Below are 19,579 nucleotides of genomic sequence, written 5' to 3' on the forward strand. Positions count from 1 at the left end.
GCTCACAAGGACTATGAACACTACCGCTGTGGTATTCCCATCTCAGCTGACATGGGGAATCAAAGCCTGGTCTTTCCACATGATAGTGTACAGTGCTAGCACTGATCTGGCCCACCTTATTTGCTCCTAATTCCATTCTCATGTCCAGAAAAGCAGTGCCCCCACTGAAACACACCTAGGCAGAGTATTTTACCTTTCTGGATTATGTCAGCCAAGTTGGGCTGTGCAAACACCTTGGCTACTCGGAAAACCATCAAGGCATTCTTTGCGCTAACCAGATCTGTCCGAAGGGCTCGGTTTAAGTAGCCTTGGAAAAGTTTGGTGTACATCAGTAGATTCTCCTGCACAAAGGGAACCCTGTAGAGAGATAAGGGATCAAGGATCACATACTCAATAATCAACAGTACAGAGATAAAGAACTGGAATTCTCTAACTCATCAGTTCCACTTTCATCAATGACAAGGGAGTAGCGTGATCAACAAGACACTTCCAAGCAAGACCAAGGACACGAGAGATGGAAAAAATTGTTCTGCTCCAACTGGACTCGACTCTTTCCAGTTTTTCATGTGCCTTTAGTAACGTCACTTCTATATTCACCAGTCAATAGTTTTTTTAAAGGCTAGATTTGGTTCGCTTGCTCTTCAGCTGCATCTACAAGTGATCACCATACACAGAGTCCTGAAGCGGGCATTGTTCGCAAGAACACAGTGCCATGTGATTCTTATCTACTATTAAAGAACAATTTTCCCATCTCTCGTCTCCTTGGTCTTGCTTGGAAGTGTCCTGTTGATCACGCTACTTTCTCGTCTGCATTCCCCTTCGTAGCAGATCCAGTTTCTCCACTTCTGTAGTTGTCCCCTTTTCATCAGTACCAGATGGTAAATCTTCCCCATCTGCAGTCTTGAAACCAAGAGAAAAATGAGAGCCAAGTGACATCCTCCTCTCAATTTACATGTTTAGGGCAAAAACCTTTAGAAGAGGGATTCTCAGCCCCACACCAAGCCAGCCTGGTTATCAGTATATTCACATGGAATACGCAGGAGATAGATTTGCATACAATAGAGGTAGTGCATGAAAATTCATCTCATGCGTATTCATTCATGATACCATGAAAACCTGACCGAGGGTGTCTTGAGGACTGGGCTGAGCAGCACTGATAAACAGATAAACAACAAGAAAAGATCACAAGCTGATTTTGTCTGACCTGCTGGCTCATGAGCAGTATTGTGCATTGCCACATGAAGGCTCCCTAGTTTGATTCTCAGAGGGAGTTTTGCACCCCCCATATGAGTTGGAGCTGGGGATCCAGGGTCACAAGAGTGAATCGTGGTCATTGTTAATGGCGACATTTGGTGCTAGTATTTAAAGTCCATGATTCAGGGTTCTCACCCTAAGAATTGTGGTTGCAATAATCAGATTAGAACAGTGGGCGGTTGTGAATGATCATGGCACCAGGTTTAGCGGTTAAATTAGGCCACACAAATAGTAGGCCTATCTATAACTGCTAAGCACTTAACGGGTTAGTGTTGAATATTGACTTAACCGGTTAAGCTGTTGGAAGTCAAAAATGAAACCGGATATTCTATGCTGGTTGGTGGAAATGGCTGGCATTGAATATCTGAACATCTAGGGGTATGTATAAAGGTACAAGTAGTGTTTCTTGGGACAGTACTAAATAATGCCTTGAGTGCACTTGATGACGGCTTCCTAAATAAATAATCTGCCCAATAGCTGTCCTGCATCAATATAAACCACATACATACTTAATGGAGACACTGACATTTTAAAATACAGTTACATTATTCCATAACAAATTTCCATAGCATCCCACAGATCAATTCAGAGACATGTGGGTTATGTCCCTCTACCAGCAGGTGGAGATAGAACTTCCAAGGTTTACTATGGCAGATAATATGAAATTTGGATTTCCTTGTTAAATTTTCTTTCCTCGAGTCCTGCCAGACTAATTATGTCTCCTGCCAGCAGATGGAACCAGAGAAAAAACAGCTTAGCGCTGATTTCAGTTACCTTGTAGGAAGCTGGGGCTGTCAAGCTAAAACTACTGAATGTGTTTCCAATTTACCACCAAAGCCAAACGTAACATTTCACGGCCGTTAAAGGAATCAAAAATTCCATACATCAAGGATACAACTACTCTTAACAGTAGGCTATAACATATTCATTGTTAGCTTTATGAATTTGTCAGACTGAGCACCCTTGACTATGGGTAGGTTCTGCACTGATCTGGCAGGACTCAAGGAAAGGAAATTAACAGACAAGTCCTAATTTCACTTTCCTCATCATTCATGTTAGACTAGTCCATAAGAATGTTCCCAAGCTCTACTTAGATTGGGTGGGAGGAAGCCACAATAGCTCTCAGAACTCCTAGAACCTAAGATGTTGAACCTCCAGACCTGTATACCCACACTGGGACACTTAGAAAATGGGTGCAATAGAGGCAAGAGAACTGCCCTACCAGTATCCTTTGGAAGACAGTCTTATTCTTGTTTCAAACCTCCTCTCTACTGTGGCACCATCCACGTCTGTCAACGAGGCTGTTTCTTCTTACAACAATACTCTATCCTCTGCCTTAGACACTCTTGCACCTTTGATGACCCGCCCTGTAAGGCGTACAAAACCCCAACCTTGGCTGACTTCTAATATCCGCTATCTACGTTCCTGTACCCGCTCCGCCGAACGCCTCTGGCGGAAATCTCGGGCCCTTGCTGATTTCTTACACTTTAAGTTCATGCTGACCTCCTTCCAATCTGCTCTTTTACGTGCCAAACAGGATTATTATATCCAACTGACCAACTCTCTTGGCTCTAATCCTCGACTTCTCTTCACCACATTGAACTCTCTCCTCAAGGTGCCCCCTCCCCCTTCATTATCTCCTCAGACCCTTGCTGAATTCTTTCACAACAAGGTTCAAAAGATAAACCTTGCTTTCTCTACCTCACCAGCTCTCCCTCCACTAGTCCATTCCCCTCTCTCTTCTTCCCCTCATTCCCTTTCCTCCTTTCCTGAAGTTACTATTGAGGAAACTACACTTCTCCTTTCTTCCTCAAAATGTATCACCTGTTCCTCTGATCCCATTCCCACCCACCTTCTTAATGCCATCTCTCCTACTCTTATTCCTTTTATCTGTCACATTCTCAACCTCTCACTTTCCACTGCGACTGTCCCTGCTGCCTTTAAACATGCTGTGGTCACACCTCTCCTTAAGAAGCCTTCACTTGACCCTACTTGTCCCTCTAATTACCGACCCATCTCCCTCCTTCCTTTTCTCTCCAAATTACTTGAGCGTGCTGTTCACCGCCGCTGCCTTGATTTTCTCTCCTCACATGCTATTCTTGACCCATTACAATCTGGTTTTCGCCCTCTCCACTCAACCGAAACTGCGCTTACTAAAGTCTCCAATGACCTATTACTGGCTAAATCCAGAGGTCAATATTCCATCCTCATTCTTCTTGATCTTTCCGCTGCTTTTGACACTGTCGATCACAGCATACTTCTCGATACCCTGTCCTCACTTGGATTCCAGGGCTCTGTCCTTTCCTGGTTCTTTTCCTACCTCTCCCTCCGCACCTTTAGTGTTCACTCTGGTGGATCCTCTTCTACTTCTATCCCTCTGCCTGTCGGCGTACCTCAGGGTTCTGTTCTTGGTCCCCTCCTCTTTTCTATCTACACTTCTTCCCTTGGTTCATTAATCTCATCCCATGGCTTTTCCTACCATCTCTATGCTGATGACTCCCAAATCTACCTTTCTACCCCTGATATCTCACCTTGCATCCAAACCAAAGTTTCAGCGTGCTTGTCTGACATTGCTGCCTGGATGTCTCAACGCCACCTGAAATTAAATATGACCAAAACCGAGCTTCTCATTTTCCCCCCCAAACCCACCTCCCCGCTCCCCCCGTTTTCTATTTCTGTTGATGGTTCTCTCATTCTCCCTGTCTCCTCAGCTCGAAACCTTGGGGTCATCTTTGACTCTTCTCTCTCCTTCTCTGCTCATATCCAGCAGACCGCCAAGACCTGTCGTTTCTTTCTTTACAACATCCGTAAAATCCGCCCCTTTCTTTCCGAGCACTCTACCAAAACCCTCATCCACACCCTTGTCACCTCTCGTTTAGACTACTGCAATCTGCTTCTTGCTGGCCTCCCACTTAGTCACCTCTCCCCTCTCCAGTCGGTTCAAAACTCTGCTGCCCGTCTCATCTTCCGCCAGGGTCGCTTTACTCATACTACCCCTCTCCTCAAGACCCTTCACTGGCTCCCTATCCGTTTTCGCATCCTGTTCAAACTTCTTCTACTAACCTATAAATGTATTCACACTGCTGCTCCCCAGTATCTCTCCACACTCGTCCTTCCCTACACCCCTTCCCGTGCACTCCGCTCCATGGATAAATCCTTCTTATCTGTTCCCTTCTCCACTACTGCCAACTCCAGACTTCGCGCCTTCTGTCTCGCTGCACCCTATGCCTGGAATAAACTTCCTGAGCCCCTACGTCTTGCCCCATCCTTGGCCACCTTTAAATCTAGACTGAAAGCCCACCTCTTTAACATTGCTTTTGACTCGTAACCACTTGTAACCACTCGCCTCCACCTACCCTCCTCTCTTCCTTCCCGTTCACATTAATTGATTTGATTTGCTTATTTTTTATTTTTTGTCTATTAGATTGTAAGCTCTTTGAGCAGGGACTGTCTTTCTTCTATGTTTGTGCAGCGCTGCGTATGCCTTGTAGCGCTATAGAAATGCTAAATAGTAGTAATAGTAGTAGTAATTCTACCTATGAGAACACCTGCACTCTATTTGAATGGGTTCACCAGCCCTTTGGGACTTGCCAACTCTTGCTAGAGTGGTTCAAGGCAATTCTCTTCGTCTTCTCCTGAAGCTGATGTGTTAAAGACTACTGTGCCTTATTAAGACACGCTAATAGACCAAAGACCTATCCAAAATTCAGAGGGAACTAGGCACCTAAAAACATCTCAAAGGCAACTGACTTGAGAATGGATACTCTATCAGGCATATTTTTGAAAGAGAAGGGCACCCATCTTTCGACACAAATTGGGAGATGGGCGTCCTTCTCCCAGGGTCGCTCAAATCGGTATAATCGAAAGCCGATTTTGGGCGTCCTCAACTGCTTTCCGTTGCGGGGACAACCAAAGTTCACGGGGGCGTGTCAGAAGCATTGCGAAAGCGGGACTGGGGCGTGCCTAACACATGGACGTCCTAGGCCGATAATGGAAAAAAGAAGGGCGTCCCTGACGAGCACTTGGGCAACTTTACTTGGTCCATTTTTTCTTACAACCAAGCCTCAAAAAGGTGCCCTGACCTCCCCTTACTCCCCCAGTGGTCACTAACCCCCTCCCACCCTAAAAAAAAAAACAAAAAAAAAAACTTTACACATAGTTTTTGCCAGCCTCAAGTATCATACCCAGCTCCCTGACAGCAGTATGCAGGTGCCTGGAGCAGTTTTAGTGGGTGCAGTGCACTTCAGGCAGGCGGACCCAGGCCCACCCCCCCCTACCTGTTACAATTGTGGTGGTAAATGTGAGTCCTTCAAAACCCACCAGAAACCCACTGTACCCACATGTAGGTGCCCTCCTTCACCCCTTAGGGCTATGGTAGTGTTCTACAGTTGTAGGGAGTGGGCTTTGGGGGGGGGGGGGGGGGGGGCTCAGCTCAAGCCATATTGAGCCTGCAAATAGGTGGGAAAATGTGGGATACAAATGCAATAAATAAATAAATAAATAAGGTAAGGAAGCTATGCACCTGGGAGCAATTTATGAAGTCCACTGCAGTGCCCCCTAGGGTGCCCAGTTGGTGTCTTGGCATGTCAGAGGGACCAAAGCACTATGAATGCTGGCTCCTCCCAAGACCAAATGGATTGGATTTGGTCGTTTCTGAGATGGGCGTCCTCAGTTTCCATTATCGGCGAAAAGCGGGGACAACCATCTCTAAGGTTGACCTAAATTTCGCGATTTGGGCATCCCCGACCGTATTATCGAAACAAAAGATGGATGCCCATCTTGTTTAGATAATACGGGTTTCCCCGCCCCTTCGCTGGGACGTCCTGCGAGGACGTCCTCAGGAAAACTTGGGCGCCCCTTTCAATTATGCCCCTCCACATCACCCGATTTCTTTACCATTAGGATAGAGAAAGCCTGACTCTACCAATAGTGAAATAGTACACTGAGAACTACTACTACTACTACTACTTATCATTGGGGAGAGTATTGGATACAGGAGCGGAGGAGTAGCCTAGTGGTTAGTGCAGTGGACTTTGATCCTGGGGAACTGAGTTTGATTCCCACTGCAGCTCCTTGTGACTCTGGGCAAGTCACTTAACCCTCCATTGCCCCTGGTACAAAATAAGTACCTGAATATATGTAAACCGCTTTGAATGTAGTTGCAAAAACCTTAGAAAGGCGGTACATCAAATCCCATTTCCCTTTCCTTCCCTTTTACTTTACTTTAAAATTACCCCAAAATACCAATGTCTACTACAAGACTTAAGATATGCAACCCTGTAAAGCCTGAGAGGAAGACTGGGAGGACTGAGCTCTTGGTTCTACATTCAGGTTCCAAACAGTGGCTCTGTATGCTTGTCTCATCCAAAAGAGTAGCAGGGAGCTTCAATGACCACGTCCTAGAGCCAGTCTCTGCCCTCTGTAAAAGTTGTGAGTTTGTCTTCATCTCAATCTCTTGTGGAGGAAGAACACTGACGAAATAGATCCCTCAAAGGAAACAGTGTCTCCCTGCAGAAAATGAACGCAGATGCTTTAAACCCAAACATAAGTGTACTATATGGTCCTTTCCTCAGTGACCCTCCAGACCGGTCAAGACGCTTGGGTTATGCACTCCTACCAGCAGAGGGAGACTGAGAACACTAAAACTGTAACAATGTATAAGCCACCTGCCAACCCAGCATAGGGGTTCCACACCTGAGGAATACTGGCTACTATTGAACTCTCCTGTGCTGCCTCTGCCCAATATAGCCAGACATCTACATTTACTACTCCTTGACCAACAGGTAAATTGAAGAAATGGTTAGCACAGAGGAGAGAGCCTGAAGCTGTTGGTGAGGGATACAGGATACTGAATCTGAGAAATATCTGGTGGCAACTCTTGAAAAGAATGTCCTTTCGTATCCAAGCAGGGAATTGCCTGAGAAAAGGTCTGCAATTCTGCATGGGGACTTCAAAAGCAGGTAGACTTACTTGGCCTTCTTTTGAGCCCAAAATCCTGTGGCTCATTGCACCATCCTAACACTGCCTCTACAGCCTACACTGAGGGCAAAGGTAAATCCTTCTGAGTAGTGTCTGACCACCCAATGAGAAGACTCTAAATGTTGCCATGAATAAGAACAGCCAGAATGTAGCAGCTTGCAGCAAGCAAGGGTCCACACTAGTCAAGCCAACTGTCCAGACCATCTTCTTGAGGAAAGGAGGTGCTCATGGCCTCTGATTTGGGACCAACCAGGATCAGTACTGGGAAGGGGGAGCACCCAGGAGGTGAGGAGGGATTTAGTCCCCAAAGTTCCAGGATTTCTCTAAAGACCATTATCTCTTAAAGAGGGTGAAACTACACCACAAGTTGAGTTTGCCAGATCTGCTACTCTGTGCGGGAGCTCCCAAGAAGCATGGCTGTAAACACTGTGGCCCTGTCTTGAATTAGCAGATATATAAAGGTACAAACAAATAAAACAATAAAAAAAAAAAAAAAAAGAAATCAGTAAATACCTCTCTAAACAGCTTACATATAAACTAATCTAAACAAATTATTAAAATTTTTTTTTTTAATAAGTGAAGAGTGCTCAGTTCACACATCAGTCATATAGTAAGTGATTGGCTGAATAAACCATCACTGCACCACTTGCATTCTCATGTGTGCAGGCAGTTCAAAGCAATCTGCACTAGTATCCATCATTTAGCCAGTGGCGTATATCATCATCAAAAATGTGTGCAAGTATAATATTCAGTACAATGATAGAGGCAAAAATCAGACAACACTTCAAAATAGCACACTATAACAAACTCCAGGCAAATCACTGTACTGCACTTATCTGCAAGACAGGCTCATAAAGAATGGTTCCAAAAGCGATGAGAAAATGTCACTGGTTATAACCAAGTGGAAGCAAGCAAATACTCAGTCCAGGACCTTCTCACCCAAAGGAGCCCTTTTACTAAGCCGCACAGGTGCCTATGTGCGTCAATTTGGAGTTACTGGCCGGCTACCGCGTGGCCCTTGTGGTAATTTCATTTTTGACATGTGTCTGCTATGCTTCCAGTTTTAAGTGATGCCATTCAGTCTCTCAATGGAGCCCAAAACTTTTTCAAAGGTCATGGTGGTAGAAGCAGCAAGAGGTGATCAGGGTTCATCCCTATCTGGATTACTGGTTGATCAAAGCTTCATCTCATCAAGAACGCATCCAGGTCACCTCCAGATTGATGCATTTTCTCCAGTCACTAGGTCAGATAATCAATATCACCAAAAGTCATCTAACTCCCTTCCAGACCAACAAATATTTTGTGCTCCAGTTTGACACTTGAGATGGAGTACCTCCGTGCTGTGAGGAGACAGAAGGTTCAGTCTCAGGTGTGTCAGCTTTTGCAGCTGCAGGAACTTTGAGCATGGGACTATACGCAACTATTCGGGACCACATTAGATGTGCTCCCTTGGATAAGACCACTCGAACACAATTTGTTCAGTCAGTCTCTCACTACTCAGAGGTACAATTATCGTCTCCCTTGGATGTACTCAGTCTCATGTGGTGGCTCCAGTCAGCCGACCTTCAGAAAGGTGTTTTTCTGGTATTTCCAAATTGGATAGTGATTACGAAAAATAGGACCATCTTTGGATTGGGCGGGGGGGGGGGGGGGGGGGCTCCTTGTTTGTATCACAAGGCTCAGGGATTATGGAGCACTACCAAAGCATTGCTCAATCACCCGGAATTGAGAGCTGTCTGCAGAGCAGTATAGGCATTTGACAACCTGGTTTGAAGGAAACCTGTGAGGATTCTGTCTGACAATAGGGCGGTGGTTTCTTATATCAACAGACAAGGAGTAATAAAGAATGCTCCCCTGGCCCTGGAGGCTCATCTTCCTTTCCTGTGGGCTAAGGATACATGCACCATTGATATCATCAGCACACACAGCAGAACTCTAACCACTCAAGCAGATTTTCTCAGCAGGAACTCTTTGGACCCCCTGATATGGGGGCTTTCTGCTAGATATAATGGACTTGAGGCACAATGTCAAAGACTGCGGATTCTTCAGGCATCAGAAGGAATTTGGGTTGGAAGGTCTAGATGCTCTTCTTCAGTCTTTGCTTACCATCACCCTAGGAGGATATAAATACAGTAGGGCGTTCAGTGGCTGAGTCCACTGCAGAAGTGCTCGCCATCTGGGTTGGGTGGTGCTAGAAGCCCCTGATTGGCCCAGAAAACCCTGGTGTACAAATGTCATTTGCCTGCAGATACAGTTCAGTTCATCTGCTGTCCCATAGGGATCTACTCTTTCAAGGTCTAAACCTCATGGAAGATCTGTCTTCCTTTGGTCTTATGGCCTGGTTCCTGAAAAGTCCAAGTTAAGAAAAAAATGACGATGTCATTTCCACTCAGCTCTGAGCTAGAAAAAGACTTACACGAGTTTGGAGAACTTTTGAGGCATGGTGCTCTCAAATATTCCTCTGTTTCAAATCTTCCTTACCCCATATTTTGGTATTCTTACAGGAAGGATTTAAGAAAGGTCTAACATTAAACTTAAGGTGCAGGTGAAAGTGCTTGCAGGTTTCAAGGGCTGTCTTCAGAACTCTTCCAATGGTTGCTCATCCACATGTCCATTTCCTCAAAAAGGTTAACCAGTTAAAGCCTCTCCTATGAGGAGTTTACCTAGAGTGGAACCTTAACTTAGTTTTTAAGGTTCTACAGAAGGCTCCATTTGAGCCTCTCCGGATGACAACTCTGAAAGACTTCACCTTTAGGACCATCTTCTTGGAAGCTATTATGTTGGCTAGGAGGTGTCTGAAGCCAAGTCCTTTCCTGCAGAGACTCTTCCTTCATTTCTGTGAAGCAAGTTACCATTAGAACAGTCCCTTCCTTTTTCCGGAAAGTGATCTCTGCCTTCCATGTGAAATCAGGTTATATTATCTTCTTTCTTTTCAGCATGAGGATTATGAATCCTTAAGATTGCTGGATCTACATAGAAATTTTTCTCTTGCTTTCTGGTCCAAAAAGTGGAATGTCAGCTTCCAAAGCCACAACTGCATATTGGCTGAAAGATTTTTTTGAGTTCCTCATTCTATATCCTGGTGGGCAAATGACCACCCTTGGACAACAAGGCTCACTCTACCAGAGAAACTGCTACTTCTTGGTGGAGTCACAGGTAAACTGCTACTTCTTGGGTGCAGTCAAAGGCAAGGTCCATTGAAGAAATGTGCAAACTGACCACTTGGTCTTCTTGTCATACTTTTCTAAACACTACTGTTTGGATGTTTCTGCCAGGCATGAAGTTCACTTTGGGTCTTTAGTACTCTTAGTGGAATTATCTGTCTCCCCCCCCCCCCCCCCCCCCCAAGTTGAGGGCTGATTTTCTACATCCTACAAGTTCTGGACTGATCTGTTGGTGAGGCTAAGGAAGGAAAAATTTGGTCTTACCTGCTAATTTTCTTTCCTTCAGTCCCAGCAAATCAGTCCAGAAGTCCACCATTCTGTTTATTCACATTTTTTCCTGTATTTCAGGATCCTACTCTTGATTTCTTTTGGTTACATGCTAATCTCTGTATATGTGTATTTCACAAAAGGAGTCAGGAGATATTTATTCTCATTTCTAATAAGTTCCACTACTTGGTTATCAAAATACTGGATTCCAGCAGCTGCAAAGTGTTCTTTATGGCAGAACTCAATTCATACACTATCTCCACCTGCCAGCAGATGGGCAGAACCTGCAAGTCCTGGACTGTATTGGGATTAAAAGGAATGAAAATTAGCAGGTAAGACCTAATTTCTCCTCTATTTCTTTATCCACTGGGAAGAATTGGTAGGGTTTCCATATGCCCTGATGCAGAGGGACTGCCACCTGATTGCCTTTGCTCTGTCCCACTTCTGACAGCTTCAGCACCACTTGTGCAATCAGATCCTGCAATTAATTCCATGGATAGAACTTCTCCTGAGGCAACTCCTCCCCCCTTGGCTGTCCCTCTTCCTTTACCCCTAAATCTCCAAATCCGCCTCTGACTGGTCCCAGTCTCCCCATATTCATCGTCTTCCAGCTCCTCAAATCAATCCAAGTACTACCCTCTCTAAGCCACTTTTGTGCAAGCGACTGTTAACCCTGACTGCCTCATGCAAAAAGCCAGATACATGGAAATGATAAACTCCAGGAGAAAGGAAACTGCAATAGAGGGTCCATTGGCTCTAGGGCAGTCTCTGACCAACACCAGTGACTCCATTATTTCTAGACATAATGATGGTGGTTCCCACCAAACTTGGGACTGACATTTCAGCACTTTGGCCTCTGGACTCACAAGGCTCACTTCATTGGACTGTGCCCCAGACACCATGGCCCCACTTTCTCCCTGCAAGCACCACCTCACGTACCCACTCCTGGCATCCACATAGCTTCTCTGCCTTGTCTCTACTGACATGAAATACCAGACCGCTGGATTTCTCCTCTCCCCCTGCTCTTCCATGTGGCCCCAGCTGCTCCAAAGAACAGGCAGACAGAGGTAAGCTGAAGTTCCTGGATTCCCACGATTCAGCTCAGAAGCTAGAAATCAAACTTTACTTTGAATTCTTCTTCTTTTTTTTTTTTGTCTTTTAACTTAGTCTGCCACAAACCTTTCAACCAAGCACTCAAGGATTACCACAAACTAAATTAAGACCCAGCTTACCTCCACCAGACTTGGGCTGCACAGGATTACACACATCTATCATCTGCTGGAGATTAAGAAATACTGGGTGCATGTATGCTGCCCCAGACACTTACAGGTTTACAATGAAACCAATAGCTTTGTCTCCATCTGCTGACACCCCTCCAGCATGTTCAGACTCCTCAGGATACCTCCAATGAATATGCATACCGTGGAGGCAGTGCATACAAATTTCTCTCATGCACATTCATTGCAGATATCTTGAAAACAGGCTGGCTTGGAGTGCCTGAGGACTGGGTTGAGAATCCCCTGGTCTAGAGGAATGCTATAGGGAAAAAAGGGACCGGCTGCAAGAATTAACTGCTTTGCCACTTTTTTTCTTTTAAATTTTTCACAAAGTAATATGGTTGCCATGTTAGTCTGTTTGAATGACAGAGAAAAATAAAAGAATAGGGTGATATATTAAGTTAATCTAATAGAAAAGTATTTCTTACCATTTCTCAGTAACAGCGCGATTTGGAGATTCTGTACTGGGAAGAGGTTTCTCTGGAGAATACCTCCAGGGTTGCAAATAACTTAACCACATCTCCAACACCTGCAAGAACCAGCAGGAAGAACCATAAAGCAGCAGAGGAGCGAAGGGGGAGGAGGGAGAGACAGACAGACAGACAGTTTGTTCCCGATAATCTTGAAACATGTCCCTGATGTATTTCCTTGGTAGGAAACAAGCATAGCAGTGAAAATAAAGGCTCTGTTTACACAAATGGCTTATTACCCCTGGGCTCCCTAATTCCCTATTAATAATTTGCCCACCGCAGTATTCTGGCATATCCTGCAATAGGGTGAAGAATGGGAGAGAGCTTCTGGGGACTAATGAAGATGTGGGTTGGTACATACGGCTCTGAAGGAGGCATCCAGGGGCCAATGACCAAAGCAGTGTTGAAGGAACACATAGAGCTTCTGCTGCAGAAAACGAGGAATCACAATCCTGCAATTACAGATTATAATGAAACCTATGGATGTGTCTTCCCAAATTGTGTCACAGAGTTTTAAAATATATCTGTATAGTCATTCTGTCCCACCAGCCAACCTCCGGTAAAAGGTGCTTCACACAAATTTGACGCACAAACATACAATCACACAACATGCAACACTGGCTTCTCCAATCAAGAATGAATTTAATTCTGAGCTCATCATAACACATGACTTGCTGGGATATGGATGTAAGAAACCTTGCATAACATATGATCAGATTTTACAGAGTTTATTTTACCAGTTGCAAATTCTCCACTTATGTTCCAGCTTTTGCTACACTTCTCCTACCTCTTGAATTCCTCCAGGGGACTGGTGGCGTGTGAATGAGCTGATGGAGAGACCTGCTCTGGCTTCAGGCTATTGGCAAAACCATGAAGGTGTTTCACAAGGAGTCGTACCACTAACACATGCTCTTCTGTAGGCTGAAAAGATTCCTATATCAAACAGCAAAGACTACGGTTAGACATACTCATTCAAAGAGTCTGTATTTCTTAGCAGAAAGAGAACAGAACCCCAAAAGCCCCCTCTGATGTAACCAGACTGACATGCAGGAGAAGGAACTGCATCAGCAGTGAAGGAGATTTTGAACTATTGCAATATTTCCATTTAGTTTCAGTATTCCAAATCAATCAGGTGTTAAAAATATACAGATCAAATCCAGGCACAACTCTTTAATAACAAAGCAAAGTACCCAAAGCAAAACCCCAGCACACAGCAACAAGCAGTGAATCCCTCTCCCCAGCAGCACAAACTAAATAAATTTATGGAATACTCTTGCTCTCCCATCAGAAAACTTCCATAACACTAAACCAAACCAGAAAAGCCCAGAGGTAATGCTCTCTCCTTCAAACAGCTGGAAAAACCATCAACTAGCCCAAATGCCAGACTGTTTCATGGAAGGAAACCCTAGCTATCACTACAGGGTTTAATGCCCAGTATTTATAAAATGAGCACAACATTTCCAAAGTGTTGCACACTGTCAGCTTACGCATCTCCTTCATAGCACATTTCAGTTTGACAGGAGGGACAGTCAGTCTGACTGTCAGGGAATTCCTGAAGAAAACACATACAAGTCAGGTGCAACTTATTTCCAGGCAATCAATTCAATCTGTTTGGAAATCTTTCAGAGCTGCCTCTTTCCTGTCACTAGGTGAGCTCAGGCCAGTATTTCAGAGAAGCAGATGCTGTGACCCCACACCACGTAGCAAAGATCATGCTTGTGAGGGGCTCGCTGGACTAGAAGGATTATAGTGCAGGCAGCATGACAGAACAAGTGAAAAACAAATCAAGAAAAAAAAAATCAAAATATGGTAATACTTGGTATGCTTGGAGGGCCTGGTAGCTGGGCAGGGCAGGACTACCATGATGTGTACTGGAGACATTGAGTCGATAGTGGAGAACCTCCAACTGAGAGACAAACAGAAATGGGGAGGGGGAATAAAAGGAAAATCGTGAAAAAAAAAACCCCAGAAAGAAAACAAATGAGGCCAGAAAAGGAAAAAAAAATAAACAAAAACAACATGTTAAAACATATAACAGAAGGACTGAGGAAAGCAGCAACTGCTTCCTTTTTGTCTGGCAGCATGTGGACTGCGTGATTGGTACTGCTGAAGTCCACAACATGTGCTGGACAGCCGTAACAGACTCTAGACCAATGGAAACTGGGGATACTTTTCTCTTAATTCATTCTCCCACCATGATCCAATAATTCTAATGAATTCTTTGACCAGAACATTGCCAACTTGTCCTGCTGACCCTACAGTCAAGGAGCTTTTTAAGATACCGAGTACGAAATACGTACAAGATAAATTTGAATATATCAGGCCCCAGTACATGTTCATTACAGATATCCTAGATACCCTGGAAACCTGACTGGCTGTGGGTTCACCAGAACAGGTTTGGGTAGCCCTGGTCTGTACAAAGGATGAGTTCAGAGGTCACAAATACAATGTTGCCGTCCATCCTTAACCATTAATTGGTACCAATCTAAAGAGGCAGACTGAGGTTTTCAATGCTCACATATTACCACCTCTTTTTTTGTTGCACCTTTAAGTACCAGGCCTACAGTCTCCAGAATCCCTTCTTTTGTGACTTCCTTCAAATGTCTGATGACTTACCAAGAGAATATACAGGTCACTTGCAGATGGAAATATGTGCACGTCTTTTGAGACCTATAGATTGTTCAGAATGACAGCCTGGTTTGTGGGTGAACAATTAGGGATATCAGAGAAGTCTGGGCTCCTATTGGTAGTGTTGGGACTAACCCAAAGAAATTACACATCTTGAAGAGATCATAAGTTTACTGGAATGTTAAGTTTTTATATAAAAAAAATTAATACAAAAACTATGGAATAAAACAGTTGTTTCCAAACTGTTCTGAAGCACTTTTTTTTTTTAAAGAGTTCTTGGCCTTTGCAAGGAATGGCAATGGTTTAACTAGTCTGAAGTGTGTACGTTAGAGAATGACACGGGGATGGGGACCCACAGTAACCGAGGGGATGGGGACAAACATTGTCCCAGTGTCACTTTCTACTTTGAAGCCTGTCATTTATGTTTGCTTGATGCAGACAGTATTTTTTTTTTTTTTTTGGAAAAACAAGCAAACACGCTGGCCACAGCTACCAAAATTTGCATGGGGGATCCTGTACTTCCTGCTACCAGCACATCTTCTATTGCAAGAGGGACTGTGGAAGTCAGGAGAGCTAGACTGAATCCTGAGATTGTTGATGACTTCTTATTCATCCACAGATTAAAAAATCATAACAGTGCTTCATAGGGCACATTTCTCCCCTCTAGGGCATACAGAACGGGTTTGTATTTTCTATCCCTGGACATTTTAACAGGGTGGATTAGGATTCCTTGGGGTAGTAGAAGTCAGCTATTGTTGGGGTTGGAAGGGTAGAGGGTGGTGGTGGTGGGAGGGTTTATTATAGCTGCTCATTGTTGTTATTGTTTTCTATTTGTAATTTATACACAACAGTTACACTGCTTATTGTTCCTTTTTATACTTTAATAACAAGATTTAAATATAAAATAAGTGTTCGAGGCTTCTGCAGATGAGAATAGAGCCCACGGGGATGGGGTGGGGACAGAACTTTATCCCCGTGTCATTCTCTAGTGTACGTCTAGTAGCGCTATAGAAATGATAAATTGTAGTAGTAGTAGTAGTAGAAGTGTGATTCAAACTGGAAATACTGGAATACTGAATGGACACAGGTAGCAGACCCTAGCAGAGAATGTGCCACCATGCTACTTGCAGCCTGGGGTAGGAAACTGCATGCCAGTTCTCTGTATCCTGCCAGCCCACTGACCTCCAACAGTATATGCAACAGTGGCTACAGAAAGGTAAACACATTAGCACAGAGAAAAGGGACCTATGCCTCCCCCCCACACACTCCAACCCTCCCCTCCTATCATGCTGTCAGCCCTAGACATGGGCTCGTAGTGGTCACAAACTACACAGGGCCCATATTTCTTACCCCACAGTGCTACTACTTATCTTTAGGACAGTGGTTCCCAAACCTGGTCCTGGAGGCACCCAGGCCAGTCAGGTTTTCAAGATATTCATGAGAGATTTGCATGCAGTGGAGGCAGTGCATTCAAATCTCTCCTCGTGAATATTTATTGTGGACATCCTGAAAATCTGACTGGCTTGGGTACCTCCAGGACTAGGTTTGGGAATCGCTGCTTTAGGATATCATTTCTCTCTTCTAGTGCTTAACTTCAGCAGTTTAGAAAATTGAATTAATCAAGCTCTTGGTTTATAGTTTAGCGGAGAAAAAACAACCGAGGAAGGAGCAGGGTTTTCTGGGCAAAGATTTAAATGAAGAAAGCGGTATCAGCTTCAGCCAAAAGTAAGTAGGAAGTGAGAATCGGACTTAGTGATGTTATAGTGTTTCAAGCTCTTATTTCATAAGTTAATCCAGTTTAGTTTTAACTCACCAAAATCAACCCATGGCAGCTTTTATTTATGAAAGCATTACCCAGCTGCCGCCACCCTCACCCAGAAACAGCAGATTCTCTGCCCACTTCACGTTCATCTGCTGCACAGCAAGCGCATGAGAATTCCAGATCATGCAGTAACCACTGCCACAAAAACAAACAGAAAGGGGAGTCGAGAATACTCTTTATGAAATAAAAGATCTAAAGCCATGAGATTGACAGATCAAGCAGTCATAGCCCCCGTCAGCCTTGAAGGTCCCAAGAAATTAGCTTCTTAATTCAATGGTTAATGCTTTTATAGTTTCAGGATTACCATAGCCAGGATGAGGAAGATAAGATACACCCTTAACAACTCTCAGGACTTCAAGTTACCAATGTATAACTGCTTCCTTCTGCTACAATCCCTGTGCCCCCTTTTCAGTTATAGGACAGACATCAGGTGACTTGTGTCCCCAGCACCACTCCCACTGAGTGGAAAGCCAAGAGCAGCCTACAGTACAGCTTTCAGACTATATCCAGTTGGTAAAACATTTAGTCTCACAGGTGTCTGGTTTCAGGCACTCACTACTTAACAAACTGGCTTACAATCCGTCACTTTCAGTGACAAAAGAACTGTACAGAGCAGATTACACATTCAATCAACCCAACCATCCCTCCCCCCATTATAAACTCCCAGCATTAGGAAAGAAAATAAGCTGCTCTCATTCTACATACATGTGAGAATATAATCAGTCCCTCCTGATATTTAAACTCCATGGTCAGTATTTAAAGATACACCAAGATTTTCAGCGCCAGCTACTATCCAAATAACGGTGCCGAAAATCTGGGTGCAGAGATGTCCAGGTATCGGCAATACTCAGCACCAGTACCCAGATAACTATCGTATTAATGGGATGGCCTTTTTGCTGTCTTAAGTTAACTGGATAGTTATTTGGGCAGCGGCTCTCAATACTGTCATCGATATCCAAATAAAATTTGGCTCTACCCAGACTCTGCTCCCAAACGTTTGAAGCACTACCCAGCTAGTGCTGAGATGGTCTGTCTGGATTTTCAGCGGCATTATCTGTATACCCCTGCATTTGCATGTGCAACGTAATTAGTTATCAAGCCAACCAGCGCCAATAATTGCCACTTAATTATTGCCACTAATTGGCATTAATTAGAATTTATGTGCAGAACTGTTTAAGCATATTCTACAATGTGATGCGCATAAATCCTAAGTCGTAAAGTTGAAAAGGGGGTGTGGACATGGGCGTGGAACGGATGGGTTCTGGGCATTTCTAAAATCCATGCATGTGGTTATAGAATACACCCGGTCCGCACGTAATTTAGGCATCGACATTTAAAACAAGTTTTATTTGCAGTTAACTGCCTGTGACTAAATTTAGTTGCGCGGATGGGCACTTGGTCTATTCTATAAACCATGCAGAAATTTTGGCTTATTCTATAAAGTATGCCTAAATTTAGGAGTACTTTATAGAATATGCCTAGGCGTATTTTGTTTTGGCATCGATCTTTTAAGTGTGATATACAGAATCTAATCCATAATACCACAAAAGTGTGAGCATGGCAATGGTGATCGGGACTTATGCAGGTAAGAGCAGTTTCAAGTCCTGCTGAATATCAACTCTAGACCATCCCAGTACTGTACAATACTCTCTTCACACAAACGTCTGCCAATGCACCTCACTGCTGCCCCACAGCATTCCTTGCTTTCCAAGACTGAAACTCAGCCATTTTCACATAGTCCACAGCATCGTATGGCTAGTACGAATTTATCCCCTCTTAACTTTACTGACTTGCTCTTTAGAAACAGCTTGAAACTGAATGATACAAAATGAACCAAATCCTCAGCTGGCGCCCAGGATAGCTTTGTAAATTTTATTTTGGTCTAAAGACTTTCAGGTACAGAGCACTCCCACTACCAGCCTGAGTCATATTACCTTGGTGTGAGGGGACTGCATTTGCTGATACACCTCCAAAGAGTAATGGTGAAGCCACATTTCCACAAAGACCTGCAAGAGACCAGAGCAAGAAGTCCAATTCTGTCCCTCAGGAGGAATATATGAACAAGATTTCAGAAACCTCCTTTGCAGCTTATCAACCTTGAAGAGACTCACTTGAAGAAGAGTTTCTGATCTCCAGATCTCCTGGGCAGCTGGGTCTGCATTCACTAGGGGCTGATGGGCAACATGACGTTTCAACAGGCTGCTGTGGTGAACGCCATAGGATGCAAACGACACAGCAGAAGATCTTCAGAAAAGATAGATGGGGAAATGGGTTATTTTAACTAGCTAAAAATCAGGCAGTAGTTTCTTAAACAATCGTTTTTGAAAACTTTCCCCCCTTCAACGGACAAAGCTGAATACCACTGATACAAAAGGCACACAAATTTAATGGCTCAAGATTGGGATACGAGTAGGCCAAGGAAAAGAGGTTAGCTGGTAATGTTGGTTTTCAGCACAAAAGGACAGAAGCCTTAAATCTAACCTTTAGACTAGTTAGATTTACAGGAATTTTCAGCTGCAAACCTAGCTGGTTACTTAGATATAACTGAAAACCCCCCGAAAAGAAAATGAGTTATAATTTACTGATTATCTTTGTCGCTCTGCAGCAAGTTGAAAACTGACCCCCAAGTCTTAGTTCTGCCATATTTTCTTTAGGCTTCACTCTTCTACCTGCAGCGGGTGAAACTAGCCAAAAATGAAATGGCCGTGCGGTAAGTTT

General features: G+C 44.0%; 1 protein-coding gene across 9 annotated transcripts in view; it reads right to left on the reverse strand.

Annotated features, from left to right (window-relative positions):
* Nucleotides 1-19,579, reverse strand: part of SMPD4 (sphingomyelin phosphodiesterase 4) — a 99,669-nt gene that overhangs the window by 10,350 nt on the left and 69,740 nt on the right. For 7 of the 9 annotated variants that reach the window (XM_030217877.1, XM_030217882.1, XM_030217883.1 and 4 more), the window contains 7 exons: nt 18,973-19,105; nt 18,796-18,867; nt 14,228-14,317; nt 13,199-13,344; nt 12,773-12,863; nt 12,370-12,470; nt 194-357 (listed from right to left, as the gene is read on the reverse strand). In XM_030217877.1, coding sequence (XP_030073737.1) covers nt 194-357; nt 12,370-12,470; nt 12,773-12,863; nt 13,199-13,344; nt 14,228-14,317; nt 18,796-18,867; nt 18,973-19,105 — 797 coding nt within the window. The remainder of the gene's footprint in view (nt 1-193; nt 358-12,369; nt 12,471-12,772; nt 12,864-13,198; nt 13,345-14,227; nt 14,318-18,795; nt 18,868-18,972; nt 19,106-19,579) is intronic. The other 2 variants (XM_030217878.1, XM_030217886.1) reach the window with 1 other exon arrangement.

Source organism: Microcaecilia unicolor, chromosome 11 (assembly GCF_901765095.1).
Source record: "Microcaecilia unicolor chromosome 11, aMicUni1.1, whole genome shotgun sequence".
Taxonomy (NCBI): Eukaryota; Metazoa; Chordata; class Amphibia; order Gymnophiona; family Siphonopidae; genus Microcaecilia; species Microcaecilia unicolor.